The sequence below is a fragment of the Hyperolius riggenbachi genome, chromosome 2 (assembly GCF_040937935.1).
Source record: "Hyperolius riggenbachi isolate aHypRig1 chromosome 2, aHypRig1.pri, whole genome shotgun sequence".
Taxonomy (NCBI): domain Eukaryota; kingdom Metazoa; phylum Chordata; class Amphibia; order Anura; family Hyperoliidae; genus Hyperolius; species Hyperolius riggenbachi.
Window position 1 is genome coordinate 475,090,516 of NC_090647.1, and position 17,419 is coordinate 475,107,934.

The window sequence follows — 17,419 nt, forward strand, 5'->3', positions numbered from 1 at the left end:
TGGAAACAAATTCTGGGGAGAACACGGATGTCTAGTACAATGATATGAGTCTCATTGTTTCCAGTGCAGGAAGAGTTACAAAACTTCAACTGTTATCTATGCAGAAGAGCTTCTAGGAGCTCCCTGACCCAACTTGGGTTCGGAGACAGTGCTATTTTCTGAAGCACTTATACATCAAAGAAACCGTGAAAGACAACTTTAGATAAGGTTTTACTGCAGGGGCATTTCAAAGAGTCATTAGCTCTGCTCTGCTTCATAGTTTAAAATACAAAGTGATTGTAAACAGCAATTAGAGAATGATGCAATGTTATAAAAAAAAAAAAAAAAAAAAGCTATAACACTGAATATAAAAATATGAGACTTCTTTGCTATTAATGTTTTATTAATCATCAGTACTACACATACAATTCATCATGTTCGTTTTCACCTTGGTGTCACTTTAAAGCATCCATGTCAAACTCTGGCCCATGGGCCAAATCTGGCCCTCAGAGCCATCAGATTTGGCCCTCAGGTTGTTACCACACTTTGCATTATATTTGGCCCACTCTAGACCACAAGAGAAGCTATATTGTAGGGTAAGCCCTAGAACACCAGGCAAACCATATGGGGAGGGGGGCAGCACTAGATACCAGGGAACTGTAAAGGAGAGGGAAGGGGGCCTCTAGACACTAGGAAACTGTATAGGGGAAGAAGGGGCCCCTAAACACCAGGCAACTGTATAGGTCAGGGAGGACAACTAAACATCAGGGAATTGTATAGGGGATGGAGGTGGGGCTATTAGACACCGGAGAACTTTATAAGGGAGAGAGATGGCTACTAGGCATTGAGGTCGGCCCACAACTTGGTCCCAGAGCTCAATTTCGGCCGACTTTGTATTTGAGTTTGACACCCCTGCATTAAAGGGAGGCCGAAGTGAAATTATTAAAAACAAAAACAGATACCCAAGGAGAGAGAAAGCTCTGGGTCTTAGAGCCTTCCTGTTCCTCTCCTGATCCTGTCATTCCTGCGCTGGCTCCCCCGTTAGTCTACAACCGATGGGACTGATGATGTCAGCGCTATATATAAATACTACACAATTCCTGCTGCCAGCACATTAATGAGAACATTCCTTTTTAATTGAAGGACAATTGATGATCATTGGAATTGTATTCTGAATCTGCTGTTTGTTGTTTTTATATGGCTTATACAGAAATACAGTGCCATAACCCCTTGTAATGTGGACTTTGCTGAGGTGGACCAGTCTGCAGAAAGACCCTTCTGTCAGTGTTTGAGATCGGTCTCCCTACTAAGCAGATTCTATCTCTATGCTGACGCCATCATTGTGACAGGAAGTGGAGACAACCCCATCAGCAGCACAAGCAGCAGACACATTGTGACAGGTGTCATAACAGCAAAATGCAGTTTTAAAAGTCAGAGAAGTAAAACCAATTGAAAGATCTGCAGCACATTCTTCACTGACAAAAAAGTGACTCAACAAATGGGGTCAGGGTTTAGAAGAATAAAAATGTCTGGTAATGGGAAGTGAAATGTCAGTTTGCAATGAGTTTGTGAGCCACACTTGCTTGGGCCATAGCAGATCAGGGTATGTGAAAGGTGAGTAAATGAGTGCTTGTGCAACCGCATGGAATAGTGAGCATAGTGGAAGGCCGTCTTCTTGCAGCACTGGTGTCCCAGTAGCCAAGAGACTATCTCTATGGAGTTTCTATGCTCTTCCCATAGTTGCAGGTTTCCTCTGGGTAACCCGGTTACCTCCCACAGCCCAAAAACTGCATAGATGGGTTAATTGCCCCCCCCCCCCCCCCCCCAAATGACTACAATGCCAACACAACACAGTGATGATTATTATTATTATTGATTTATAAACTGCAACATATTCTGTGGCATTGATTATGGTAGGTATTGGATTGTGTGGTCATCTGAGGGACAGTTGACATACATTATATACACACACTACATAAAAAGCAGAGTGGAAGATGTCAGCATAATATAAATACTAAAAAACAATTACAAGGCTGCACCTTCAATAAGGGTTTTTGTCTTTTAACTCATTTAGGTGATCAAGGTTTAATTAAAAATCAGTTTTGTTGTGACAAGTTGTAACAAACTTTTAGGCAAAAGGTAAAGCTGACCAAACACAGATTTCCATCCAATGTCCCAAAGCAATCAATTTAGAAAAGAATAGATTTAAAAAGGTGTAGTTTCCTACCATACACTGCACATTCATTTCCAATAGATTCCAGCAGGGAATCTATTGAAAAATCGATCGAACTGCAGAGTGGCACTGTTCAATGCAGTGCAAGGCTATAGGCCATCTATCTGCCAATGCTCTTGTTCCTCCTCCTCCCCCCCCCCCCCCCCCATTGTTTGTTTTAAATTTTCGCGCTGATAGCTCACTGCAGAGCCATATAACTTGGCACACAACCCCCCACCTTTTTCTGCCCATCAACAGAGGTTTCTGTTGGTGGGCTGTGATCGCTGCAGCAGGGTTTTGGTTTTTAAATAAATTTGTAATTCTATGTTTAATAAAATGGTCTACTTTTTCATTTATTTTTCTTCCCCCCCCCCCTTCCCCTCTCTTCGACAGCCAATCAGGGTGATCCTCTCTCATAGGCATCAGCCTATTAGAGGGGGATTACGTTCGGAGCCTCTCCAGGGGACAGCCGCGCTTATAGAGGAGGCGGGGGAGCGGCACTGAGTGGCAGCCAAAAAGGTATACAGCCAACTAGCGTCAATCTGCGGCAGTGACAGGGCTGTCCCCAGTACAGCACTGCGATCTTTTCAGACTGCAAGCGGCGATCACCGCTGACAGACGTGATGGAGCAGAGCTCTGTCACTCAAGCGATGATGCGTACGCATCGGCGGGCGCGATCCCCTGCAAAACACTCCCCATGACTTGATGCAGATCGCCGGGGAGCCACCTTCCCGACACCTATCAGTGTTAGGTGGTCGGGAAGGAATTAACATTCAGGGACTTTGATTACTAAGCCACCACATGTGATATCTGTAGTCGCTTAAAGAGAACCCGAGGTGGGTTTAAAGAATGTTATCTGCATACAGAGGCTGGATCTGCCTATACAGCCCAGCCTCTGTTGCTATCCTAAACCCCAGTAAGGTCCCCCTGCACTCTGCAATCCCTCATAAATCACAGCCGTGCTGTGAGGCTGTGTTTACATCTGTAGTGTCAGTCTCAGCTGCTCCCCCGCCTCCTGCATAGCTCTGGTCCCTGCCCCGTCCCTTCACTCCAATCAGCAGGGAGGGAAGGGATGCAGGCGGGGACTGGAGTTCTGCAGGAGGCGGGGAGAGCAGCAGACTGACACTATAGAGATAAACACAGCCAGCTCTGGCAAGCTGTTTGTCAGCAGCGTGGCTGTGATTTATGAGGGATTGCAGAGTGCAGGGGAACCTTAGGGGGGTTTGGGATAGCAACAGAGGCTAGGCTGTATAGGCAGATCCAGCCTCTGTATGCAGATAACATTCTTCAAACCCACCTCGGGTTCTCTTTAAAGAAAAAAAATACCCAAACAATAGTGTAATCAGTTAGTGTATTTACATTGGAACGAGTAGACAGGCTTTAGACAGCTATTAGCCAGCTTTGTGATACAAAACATTCATGAACGTCACATTCGATGATGTATGTTTGGTTTCGTTTAATATGCTGTCTATGGAAATACTAATTACTTTATGGGTGTGCTGACAAGCCTGCCATATCAAAAAAGGGTGGGAGCCGAAGAAATGCTGCCTTGCCCAACAGACCCATATTAATAGCCTCTAAAAGTTTCTCTCTCACCAGTGACAAGAGTTTGATGACTAAAGATGGGACGTCAGAGGCAATGCTCCAGTCTATGAAGCCAGCGCCTTCATTTATACACCAAATGGGGGAGAATGTGTTAAAGCAACAGTTTTATGCAGATAACAGTCCAGCTGCTACTCGTCAATATTACAAAAGCAAAAAGTGGCACTACTAACTTAGAAAAATAGGAATCTGGAGACTGAGTAAGACTGAAAACAAATTAATAAAAAATGAGCACAACAGTATGCACTCAACACAGAAAGACATCACAGATAGAAGAAAGTAGAAGGCAATATAAGGCATTTTGCAGAGAACAGTGACACAAACTGTGTTTAAGGGGAGTTCTGCACATTTCAGTGAAATATGTAGTTTATGCCTGTTACTTTTCAGTCCTTGAAAGTTATTTGCACTGAAAACGCTAAATATTTCTTAAAATGCAGTTTCTAGTCAGCATTAAAACTTCTTCATGTAATTAGAGCCTCAAAATGTTCAATGGGAGGTTAATACATTTAAGTTGATACAAAGTCTGAAATCTATGCAACTCTATGTACCGGTAGCATCTATGTACCGGTAGCTTGGAAATGGAACAATCCAGGAGGTGATTATTTTGCCTGTTCCACTTCCAAACTGCTTAAAATTAAATAAAAAGTTGCATCAGCTTGAAGTTATTGGCATATCATTTATCTCCACTAGAGGCAGATTTGTAGAGTGAGATAAACCCATTGCTTTAGTCCCTTTTTTACATAATGCCTTTCAGTCACTGATTGGCTCACAGTGATCACCTGGAATGGAGCCAATGAAACTGGTGCATTACCCATAGGAGGAAGCTCGGCTTGGCTGTCACATGACAGCTGAGTCTGCAGCCACTGCGAGCAGGGATCGGCTTGGGATCATAGAAAGCCATGGCATAGAATCTACACCACAGAGAACTGCAGATGCGGCGTAGATTCTCACGTCTGTGGTCCTGAACTGGTTAAAATAACCATTGAGATCTGCCTGAAGGAAACTGTTCATTCCTGTTAACACAGCGTAAGTTGTAGAAACACCTTCTGAAGGTGAATTTAAAAGTAGTGATGAAATGCAGGAATGGCTGTTTGACACCCAATGATGTGCAGAGGCTGTATGGATACTTTAAACCAGTGTTTCTCAACATTTTATTGGTATGTACCCCTTTTAAAACTCTGTACTCACCAAGTACCCCCTAGCATGGTAAACATTATCACACGTACCCCTTGACAAATATATATTCAATCGTAGTACATTATAATTGGTTCTACACCATTTCCAAGCATTTACTATTGCTTTTAATTAGCTAAAATACTAATTTGGTGCTGTTTAAATAAGATTTATCATTTTCTAAAACTCTAAATTTGTTATTTTTGGTTAAGTATAATCAAGCCCGAGTACCCCCTAGAACCCTCAGAAGTACCCCCTGGGGTACGCGTACCACACGTTGAGAACCTATGCTTTAAACTACTCATATCCTACAGTAAGTAAATAGTGCACACAGCTCTCAGAAAGGGATTCTCTTGAGCCAACAGGATTCATTTAAATCTCTTTGTAGTACATTTAACCCCAAGACTGCTGTGTTTGTGTTTTTGCATCCATACGCCACGGACATCTACTTTCGGCTGTCGCCGATGTCTGTAGGCACATTCTGGCAAGACAAACAATTTAAAAACATAGCTGGCACTGGCATGTAGCCTTTTTTTGTAAAAATTGCTGGCGGTCTGAGGGTCAATGTGTGCACCGCTAGTGCAACCATTCGTTATTAAGGCATATGGACAGTGTCCCTGTGTTTCCATACTTGCTCCACTGCTCACCAAGCTGAGCATATCCGTTTTCTTATATCCAATCTCTGGATATATTTAGGTATGGTACATGTACATTGTCAAGCAACATGTGCTACAGTGCCCCCCCCCCCCAACAGTCCTGCAGTTGCTTATGTACCCCTGTAATGAATTAAACAGCATGCAGAGCATACAACATGAATTCCCCACCAAGACAAAACATTTCTCCTGGCGGACTTAAGCTGCAGCCTCCTAGGGCACACTCCATAAGCAGTAGCAGTGTTAGGTAGTCTAGCCCAAGGACTCCTACTGAATAGGTGCTGGATTAATGAACAGGAAGAGCTAAGATTCAAACCCTGTGTCAGAGGCAAGGCCCTTAACCAATAATTCCCCACCAAACCCATGTGCAGCCAACATTATTCATTACAATCTCTCTCAAAACCCTATTTTAAGGCACCAAGCTAAACCAGACTGCGAACTAGTGAGGCCCCATTCACACTAGAGCGTTGTGCCGCGATTTCAGCAAAACGCTGAAACGCTAGCACTTTTTAAAAGCGCTAGCATAATGAAACCCTATGGGCCCATTCTTACATGGTCGATTTGCGGCAAACGCGTCGCCTCCACCATTTTCAGGCAATTTCCCGGCGATCGCGTTTCAGTGCTATAGAACCGCTAGAAGCGATCGCGGTAAAATTGCCGTAGTGTTCAGTGATTTTTCCACGTGAAATCGCGAAAATAATCACTCCTGCAAAACGCCGGCAAGAATCGCCGGCGTTTTGTAAGTGTGAATGGGGCCTAACAGTTGCATTATACCTACAATTAAAATGATAAAGCAATAGCATCCCTAAACCAGGTTCCCTACTGCCAAAACCAAAAGGCCTCATGGAAAAAGTTTGACTCCTTTTTTGAGAGAATACTTGGCTTTAATTGGCTGTAAACAAAACTATTAAATATCACACTACTTTTTATAACTCCGTAATGCAGCCATAATCCTGCACATTTATGATTAACCACAAAGTTGACTTTTACTGGCAATTTAAAAAACAACCATTAATATATAATATTACTGTAAAGATGCAGTTCAGAACTATAAAACTTGCAGTGTGATATGAAAACACCAACGGTAAAACCCAGTTATTCCAGAAGTCAGGCATCCGACAGTCTCAACCAACCGGCATGCCTGAAGGAGAGGACAGGGGTGGATCTTTAGCCTTTTGCAGAGTTCTGTGCAGCTGGAAAGACTTACTGGTACTTGGTCTTGTACAGTTCCTGTAGCTCCCAGTAGCTTTCCTGCGTCCATGTATGGCATGTCACCTGACCCACATCGGGCCACATGCACGCTTAGGGAGCTGTACACTGAGAGCGCAGGAAAGCTGCAGTGTAGAAGACGGTGCCCTGAGGTCTAGCAAGCCACTTTTGCTTCACAGTTGCTTGACTTCTCAAGCACCCGGCAAGCACACTTATCTGACAATCCCTCCTTTGACAGATACGGAGGATCTTCCTGTACATACACTGGAGACATACAGTGCACTTGTGTGCAGTATTGGTTTTGAGAAACCAGGCTCTTGTCAGTCCCCAGCAGAACATCCATGTGCTCAACAGACAACCAAGACCTGGAATGGTGACAGGTATCCTGGTCCTGCTGGGAACTCTAGTCTTTAGGAGCAAGCCCCCCCCCCCCTCCCCCCATTTAAAGTACACCTGAACTGAGAGGGATATGAAGGCTGCCATATTTATTTCCTTTTAAACAACATCAGTTGCCTGACAGTCATGCTGATCTCTATGGCTGTAGTAGTGCCTAAATCATACAACTGAAACAAGCACGCAGCTACTCTTGTCAGATGTCAGAGTACTTGATCTGCATGCTTGTTCAGGGTCTGTGGCTAAAAAGTATTAGAGGTAGAGGCTTAGCAGGACAGCCAGGCAATCTGCATTGTTAAAGGAAATACAGTGGAGGAAATAATTATTTGACGCCTCACTGATTTTGTAAGTTTGTCCAATGACAAAGAAATGAAAAGTCTCAGAACAGTATAATTTCAATGGTAGGTTTATTTTAACAGTGGCAGATAGCACATCAAAAGGAAAATCGAAAAAATAACCTTAAATAAAAGATAGCAACTGATTTGCATTTCATTGAGTGAAATAAGTTTTTGAACTCTCTAACAATAAAAGACTTAATACTTAGTGGAAAAACCCTTGTTTGCAAGCACAGAGGTCAAACGTTTCTTGTAATTGATGACCAAGTTTGCACACATTTTAGGAGGAATGTTGGTCCACTCCTCTTTGCAGATCATCTCTAAATCCCTAAGGTTTCGAGGCTGTCTCTGTGCAACTGAGCTTGAGCTCCCTCCATGGGTTTTCTATTGGATTAAGGTCCGGAGACTGACTAGGCCACTCCATGACCTTAATGTGCTTCTTCTTGAGCCACTCCTTTGTTGCCTTTGCTGTATGTTTTGGGTCATTGTCGTGCTGGAACACCCATCCACGACCCATTTTCAGTTTCCTGGCAGAGGGAAGGAGGTTGTCGTTCAGGATTTCACGATACATGGCTCCGTCCATTTTCCCGTTAATGCGATTAAGTTTTCCTGTGCCCTTAGCAGAAAAACACCCCCAAAGCAAAATGTTTCCACCCCCATGCTTGACGGTGGGGACGGTGTTTTGGGGGTCATAGGCAGCATTTTTCTTCCTCCAAACACAGCGAGTTGAGTTAATGCCAAAGAGCTCTATTTTGGTCTCATCAGACCACAGCACCTTCTCCCAGTCACTCACAGAATCATTCAGGTGTTCATTGGCAAACTTCAGACGGGCCTGCACATGTGCCTTCTTGAGCAGGGGGGCCTTCCGAGCCCTGCAGGATTTTAATCCATTGCGGTGTAATGTGTTTCCAATGGTTTTCTTGGTGACTGTGGTCCCTGCTAATTTGAGGTCATTCACTAACTCCTCCCGTGTAGTTCTAGGATGCTTTTTCACCTTTCTCAGAACCATTGACACCCCACGAGGTGAGATCTTGCGTGGAGCCCCAGAGCGAGGTCGATTGATGGTCATTTTGTGCTCCTTCCATTTTCGAACAATCGCACCAACAGTTGTCACCTTCTCTCCCAGCTTCTTGCTAATGGTTTTGTAGCCCATTCCAGCCTTGTGCAGGTCTACAATTTTGTCTCTGACATCCTCGGACAGCTCTTTGGTCTTTCCCATGTTGGAGAGTTTGGAGTCTGCTTGATTGATTGATTCTGTGGACAGGTGTCTTTTATACAGGTGACTAGTTAAGACAGGTGTCCTTAAAGGGACTCCGAGCTCACGAAAAAAAGAAAAGTTGTACTCACCAGGGGCTTTCTCCAGCCCAGTGCTGGTCGGGAGGTCCCACGCCGGCGTCCTGGCTCCTCTCCTTCTCCCCGCTCCGGTATAGCTGACAGGCCGCAGCCCGGGCGACACTCGGTGGAGTGTCGGGCTGCAGCTTCCGCGTATGACGCGGATTACGTCACACGCCGGCCGCCTCGCGTCATCACGGCGGCCGGCGTGAAAGTACTGCGCATGCGCGCTTTAATCGCGCATGCGCAGTACTTTCACGCCGGCCGGCGTGTGACGTAATCCGCGTCATACGCGGAAGCTGCAGCCCGACACTCCACTGAGTGTCGCCCGGGCTGCGGCCTGTCAGCTATACCGGAGCGGGGAGAAGGAGAGGAGCCAGGACGCCGGCGTGGGACCTCCCGACCAGCACTGGGCTGGAGAAAGCCCCTGGTGAGTACAACTTTTCTTTTTTTCGTGAGCTCGGAGTCCCTTTAATGAGGGTGACTAATTGAGTAAAAGTGTCTAACCACTCTGTGGGAGCCAGAACTCTTAATGGTTGGTAGGGGTTCAAAAACTTATTTCACTCAATGAAATGCAAATCAGTTGCTATCTTTTATTTAAGGTTATTTTTTCGATTTTCCTTTTGATGTGCTATCTGCCACTGTTAAAATAAACCTACCATTGAAATGATACTGTTCTGAGACTTTTCATTTCTTTGTCATTGGACAAACTTACAAAATCAGTGAGGGGTCAAATAATTATTTCCTCCACTGTACATGTCAGCCTCCATAGTCCTCTCAGTTCAGGGTTTAAGTACACTACAAGCATTGTTAGTGGCAATAAAGCAGTAACTATATTTAGGAATATTCACTTACGTTGTCATGCTTAAAAAAACACAACATCTTCAATTCTCGGAAGACCCTTTTGCAAGAGACTAGATTCTGGAAGACGTTGGGCATCTTTTTTAGAGCGACTCTCTTTCCATCCCGTGGATCTGTTACAGACCTGGAAAAAATATGGGAAAAGTACATCAATTATGTATTCCGGAAGCTGGTGCAGAGCAAATTCTGGCTTATTATAGAAAGAAGGAAAATAAAGGAATAAGGAGCCTACATAGCTTAACAAGTTTCAGAAGTTAATCCCACCTTAAAATATTCTCTTCCTTAACCCCTTAGTGACAACTCCAAGAGAGCGTTCTCCTGACCGATAGGGGTGACAAAAGCAGATATGTCTATATAACTCTACTGAAGGTAAATAGATGAAATAAACTATTGTGGTTTGCCAATTACCTCCCAGCTAAGCACAAAAGTGTGTTCAAAAAGGATCCAATAGTATTTAAAGGACATCCGAGGTGAAAAACGAATGAAACAAACAATTGTATAGGGCAGCACGGTGGCGTAGTGGTTAATGCGCTTGCCTTACAGCGCTGGTTCCCCGGTTTGGATCCCAGTCAACATCTGCAAGGAATTTGTATGTTCTCCCCGTGTCTGCGTGGGTTTCCTCTGGGGACTCCGGTTTCCTCCCACATCCCAAAACATACAGATAAGTTAATTGGCTTCCCCCAAATTGGCCCTAGACTACGATACATACACTACGCGTTTCATACATAGACATGACTATGGCAGGGATTAGATTGTAAGCCCCCTGAGGGACAGTTAAGTGACAAGACAATATATACTCTGTACAGCGCTGCATAATATGTTGGCGATGTATAAATACTAAATAATAATAGTATCTATCGTCCTACTCCTAAAAATAACTTAAAGTGGACCCAAATTAAAAATACAAGATTTCAGAAATAAAATCTATTTTCTAAATTATAATAAATAGCAGCCTTTTTTCAGCTGCATGATGACAAATATAAAATATTTTACATTTATTGGAGAAACACTTCCCTTCCTTTCATAATGCCGGGACAGAATCCGGCAAACTGGTGGAGTAGGTGGTGTCCGGCAAAGGAGGAATTGCTAATGGCTGCCACCTGTATAACCCTAGTTATGAAAAGAGAAGGGTGAAAAGCATGCACTGAAATGCTCATAGGCTTGAAGGAGTGTTCATCTTTGTATGTGTCAGAGTGGTGCAACTAAATATTTTGAATTAAAAAAATGTTTGGTTTGGGTCCGCTTTAAGATATTCCAGTTTTATATTTAAATCTATTTAAGTTTTCACTGTTTTGTTTTTGCTCAATGACACATTCGTTGAAGTACGCCAGAGCTAAAATCGTTTAACTATTGGCCCTTTTTATCTCTTTCCTGCTCTCAAGCCATTTTTGGCTAGGAAAGTGTTTTATAGTTGGAATTTCTTATCAGTGAGGGTCACACTGTAGTCTGACCCAGTCCTGACTTAGACGGAAGCTGCCACTTACATAACTAATATTTAACTCTTTCAGACAGAGAAAGAAAAATGGAATACAGCATAGTTATGTGTGTGTACATACAAGTCTATCTCATGTCACATGTCATCTCAGGTATTCCTTAACTAAACTTGCTTTTAATAAAAATGGTATAAAACACATATGCTCATTTTACCTTTTAAAATTCCAGCTTAAAGGAATGTAGTCTTACTAGTAATTACAGTACATACAGTTATTAAGTAAATGGACCAAAATACCACTAAGAACGAACGTCATCAGAGAGATTATAATATATATATATATATATATATATATATATATATATATATATATATATATATATATATATATATTTATTTTTTTCAGAACAGATGCAAATTTAGTTTCACACTGGAGGCTTGCACAGCAAAACAGGATCACAATGTAACAGAGAAAAAGTAATATTGTGCAGCACGCATTGATACACCTAGAGTAAAGGATGCAATACATTAAAAAGTACTGTATACTTTACTGCAACTAGAGACAAGAATATCGTCTGGTAACGCACAGCAGTCCGACAACATGTCAGTGCGAAAGTAACTGAAGGTAGCCCTTGTGCTTATGTGAAAATGCATCCAAATACCTCTAGCCGGGCCCTGCACAACTTCCCAATATGACCTTCTGGCTGAATTGGCTCTGTCCTAGAGTATGTGGTAGCACCCCTCCCTGTTGTAGAGTCGTTTCTCCTCTCTCTCTCTCTCCCCCCCCCCCCCCCCCCTCATGTCATGGACCAGGAGGGCTGGTATTGTTCATACTGCAGGGCCTATGCTGGCCAGCTCAGGTATTCTCAAAGTACCAACCTGCATAGGGAAGATGAAAGTAACCAAGATTTTCTCAAACCCTTGGGGAGCCACATTAGCACAGCAAATCAGTCATTAACCCTTAATATTGGCGATTGCTGTAGCTGAATCAGACCCCTTGACTTTCCCTTTGAAAATAAAGTCACACTTAAGACATTTTACATAGTTCAAGATACACTGGTCACACTCATCCCGTGATCAACAACAGTTGCCTAGGAGCAAAAAAATAGATTAAAAAAAAGGGAGTGCATATTTCCAATATTTGCACACCCCACAGGGAAATCCTTTGTCTCTAAGGGAGCGATTGATCTTTGTGTCAGTGATGTAAAAATCAACACTGAAAAGGGCCAGGACTAACTACAAAGTATGGTGTGTGAAGTAGACACTGCTATGTAGATTGAGCATCCTGCACACACTTACACTATGACACACACACTCCAGACAGTCTCAGCTGTCAGTTGTTGGGAAATCAGGCAGCAGCTACATATTTTACAACCATTCTGACAGAAATGTCATTGGCATTCCACAGAGCGATGAATATGATGCCAGCCCTGCAGCTTTACAGAGGAGGAGAGCTTGTCCACTGAGGAGAGACAAATATGCCCCTGCATAAGTTTCCCCCATTACCGGGACTCGATCTTCTGGTTGGAAGGCAGCATGGCTTTAGTTAAAGATTAATTTTCAGGGAATTGATACTTCACTCTAAAACAAACGCCAGACTTGGCAGTAAGGGCTTTATAAATGTAATGTGTGATCATTAACCCTTACTATATTTCCAAACTACATGACTGTAAATCTAAAATGATTCACATGTATGTACAAAAGGTTCTGCCTTCACATAAAGGGACATTTATCCTTCAAGTATTACAATAGACCGAATCCTACAGAAAAAGGCAGAACCCGTTGTGCTATTCACAGCTGTGGCTGCAACCAAGCAATATGAAAACAGCACCTTTATGACGAACCGGCTTATTCAATAAAGCACTGGAAAGAGCAAAGCTGCAGTGCACTGACCTATAGCTAATACCACTGAAATAATCAACCTGGATGTGTTGGATAAGCCTTGAAGTGTTGTCAACTCAAGCGCTACTTGACACATGAAGCTAGTGAAAGGTGAGGAGAATCACTCACTGGCTCATAGGACAGATCTCCGCTGTGTAACCTTTGACATACCTCTAGAAGTCTTCTAGTTCAGAAATCTACCTGCCAGATAATTCTGAGAAGCCCGGAGTAACTTGCACAGCTCAGATCCAGTCAAAATGAAAACCTTGGTTTTGTTAACCTCTTACTAAGCCTTTCTATGGGTGCTGACCAATACTGGGGTACAGATAGCAGGATGGGACATGCAGTAGGAATCTGACAAACAGAACCACTCAGGTTTTTGATGTTCTGTATATGCATGCATCCGTAAGAGCTCAAAGTTTAGATATTTTAACAGTTAAAAAAAAACAACCAAACAAACCTCATACATGGCAGGAGTATAACTGCAGTGCACTGCCCACTGAGAAACATTACCAGTCAAGATGAACTCTATAGAAGGCAAAGCTACATACAAAGGCAAAGAGGGGAAATATACCCACAATTTAGGCTAATCACCGACAGAGCACAGAATACCAAAGTGAGACTACTGGCAAAGCATTGCAAAGTCTGCTGCTCATTAGTAAAAAATCCTCTAGTCGGGACCGGTCGGGGCAGGTTCAGTCCAGCTGCATGCGCGTCCATGGCCGGAAGCTTTCAATGCCTGTGCCATGGGAGGGCAACGGTGCCACGCATGTGCAATAAGCCCCAGACAAAAGGACTTTCCGGAGCAAACTGGAGGATCCAGGCGGCGCATGGATGGTGAGGTACCAATGGAGAGGGCTGGAGGAAGCACTCGGGTATGTATATATTTTTCCTTTTGCCCCGCAGTGTTCTCCCCAGGCTCTTTTAGCTGGGTGCTCCACCTGGCTAGTTTTGGTGAGCACCCGGCTGTCATCTGCTCATCATCTTCTCTGCTGTAAGCACAGTTGCTCACAGAAGCACCGGCCCTGCATTCTCTCATCTCGCCCCACCCGGCTACTTTTTCATGCCACCCGGCTGGAAAAAAATTCTGGGGAGAACACTGCCCTGTATCTGGTTTACTTGAAAGAACGAAAACAATCTTAGCAAAAAAAAAGAAAAAAAATACATTTTTAGCAAATGTAACAGATGGTCCCCTGCTTACAAATAAGTTCTGTGCAAAGAAATTGATTGTTAGTCGAATTCGGCTCCTTCCACACTTCACTCCATTGTTGTACGATTGTTCTACAAAGGCACCACAACTGCCCCGAAAGGTCGCACCGCACGGTATCGCTGTGTGGCACCATACAGTGGGGCACACTTTACAATAAAAGTATGCCTCAATTCCGGGTTAGCCACACGACGCACTGCAACTCTTGCATTGCCATGACCCTCCCCACAGTAATCAATGTGAGGGCCCAATACAACTCCTCCTACAACGGGATGAAGCTTTTTTATGCAAAAAGGGCACCTCGTTTGTGAGTCCTTGCGAAATGTGGATAAGCGTGGATATTTGTGGAGAACTCTGGATGTAGGCCTAGTTCACAAGCGCTTAGAAAAAGCTCTTGCAGTGTGAACCAGCCCCAATGCTGGGTACACACGTTACGTTTTTTCGAGCGATTTTGCCACCTGATCGTTTTTCGGCACGATTCCACACTATTTCGCACTCTATTCCCTTATCTTCGTTTTTTCTTTTTCCATTCACCGCTATGAGAACTCGAGTGCGGAAAAGATCGGGAGCAATATCGGACATGACGATTTTATCTATCACACTAAAAACGTAACGTGTGTACCCAGCATAAGGTATACAGTATAACGATGTTTGTTGTGGTTTTCAATGTGCTTTTAATTCTGTTTTTAGTTTCTAACCGTTTATAAAATATTGCATCATGTAAGAAATGTGTAATAAAAGCAGTACAGTACATTTTGTACATGAAGACAACTTTGCATGCATGAAACATCGTACCTCGAGTTATTTATAAGTCGGGGACTGCCTGTACTCTGCAGATACTGAAATATATAGCCATTGCTTATTCCAGTACATCATCATGGATGGAAAGCATAGATTAACTGGACATGTCCCTCCTTAGTTGATTTCCCAGCACTATGAAGGAATTGCAGTAATGACATTACACAGCAGGGAAGGAAACCATCAATTAAAAAACACCCAGTTCCTCACACAGGAAGAAAATGAAGCGCAAGTGGAGGAGGAGGCCTGAGAAATCGCACTGTAAATTATTTTACATGAGATGAAAAAAAATACTATTTCAAATAACTGTTTTATGGTGCAAATATATCAAACTAATGCTAATTTTACAGCAAGCCTCCTAGAAGACCACTAGTGTCATCCAGGTCACCGTGTAATGTGTTAGAAGGAAGAACAAAATCTGCAAGTGCTGTCAGTGAATGATCAAAGGTTCCCCACTTACAAAGTCCAAAGTACTGTGACCTCCGGCTATTTATAGAGTCCACAAAAAGGCACGCGACATTCTGCACTGCGATACAGAACCAGCCAACCACTTCACAGAGCGGGATAACACAGCCCACTATAACATGGGGAACGTCACAGGTACATAAAGTAACCAGGCTACAGACAGATACCGTAATCCTGCCGGTACAAACGTTAAATATTGTGTTTAGCCTCAATCCAACCTTACGAGGTATACTAGGCTCCCAGCTTTTTAAAAGCAACAAAAAAAACCCCAAAAAAACAGCATGCTGTGGAATTGGAAAATAGCTTAGCTAAGAAAAGTGAAATTATTTTCTGCAAATAATTGCTATAAGAGGTGTTCTTTAGAACTGTATTCATTTTTTAGCAAAAAAAAACCCCAAAAAACATTCGATCAGATTGGTTGTAAATAATCTTTGTTGATGGGCACAATCGATTATGCTCGATTATAAAAACTGTCGTCCGATTGTACTTTCGTCAAACCACCATTTGTTTTTTTCTTCTCGGATGTGATAGGAAGCAAAGATTAGTTGGTTGATGGTGTAGTGAACGATGTATTACGATATTTCACTTCTGATCAGAATTATCTGATCGCTCAAACAATTTTTCGCTAGAAATTGGATTGTTAGTGGACACCTTAAAGAGACACTAACAAGAAAAGTGTTCCCGGGGGGGGGGCGGGGTACTCACCTCTGGAGGGGGAAGCCTCAGGATCCTATTGAAGCTTCCCCCGTCCTCTGTCCCACAGGGGTCTCACTGAAGCCCTTCAAAGTCGGCGCGACAAATCGGACAGCCTGTTTAATATTTACCTTTCCAGGCTCCAGCTGGGGCGCTGTTTCGGCTCTTCTGACAGGAATAGGCGGAAATAGACGATCTCCGTCGGGTCCGCTCTACTGCGCAGGCGACTTGCCCGTAGGACACATTTTGCCGCCTGGTCGCACTCACTTGTCCGGACTATTTTTTGTGTCAATCCCCCTCCTCTAACAGGCCCGCCTCTTGTTTGGCTCCACCCCCAAAGCTGTACTGCCTCAAGCCCAATAAATCTCGTGCTAGACACACGAAGATGGAAAGCACAGCTCTAGAGAATGCAGAGGCTTCCCATTCCCGAAGTTTCTAAACTGACTGTATGAAATCTTCCCAGGTTTGCTTCAAAGCCATGAATTGCTCAGCACACTCTGCAAAGCACAGTAGGAAATGTCTGTCAACACTATATAAACACATAATTAGTATTAAATGAACCTGTTTTCATTTCACAGGTTTTAAGCACATTTTTATGAGCTTTAATACATTTTAATAGCTATACAACTAGCAAAAACAATTAACATGCTGCAGGTCTACCAAGTACCGATATGTTGAGAAACTAAGCATGGACATGCTGAAGAACCCACAGGAACCTTAAAATCATAATCCTAACATTTGTAGAACGCTTTTCTCCCGTTATATAGGAGAGAACAGAGGCGCCAAAAGGATAAAAGGGGTTTTAAAAGAGCTTAAAAGCCAAAAATTTGGTAATTAGAGGAGGCAGTGGTGGACTTACCTCCTCCAAGCAGACACAACACGACTGTACATTCAGTCTATTTATTAATGAACTCCAGATAAAGCAACGCGTTCCACGGGTCAGCGCCCGCTTCCTCAGGCAATAGAAAAAGGAGTTACAGCATCTAGCAAAAACAAACAACACTCGGCACCTCTGTCATTTGTAGAACGCTTTTCTCCTGTTGCACAGCTAAATCGCAAATCACTAGCGATTTTTTAAAACGCTAGGGTTGTTACTTTATCATAGAAATCATGAGAAGTATTTTCCACTATAGTGATTCGATTTGGAAATCGCAAATCGCTAATCGCTTTCTGGAGCAATTTTAAGAGTGATAA

At 43.3% G+C, this 17,419-nt stretch overlaps 1 protein-coding gene across 1 annotated transcript in view; it reads right to left on the reverse strand.

Moving 5' to 3' along the window:
- NLK (nemo like kinase) overlaps positions 1 to 17,419 on the reverse strand; it is a 293,044-nt gene that overhangs the window by 156,639 nt on the left and 118,986 nt on the right. Inside the window, exon 2 of the mRNA XM_068270246.1 lies at positions 9,744 to 9,873. Within this exon, the coding sequence (XP_068126347.1) occupies positions 9,744 to 9,873 (130 nt within the window). The remainder of the gene's footprint in view (positions 1 to 9,743; positions 9,874 to 17,419) is intronic.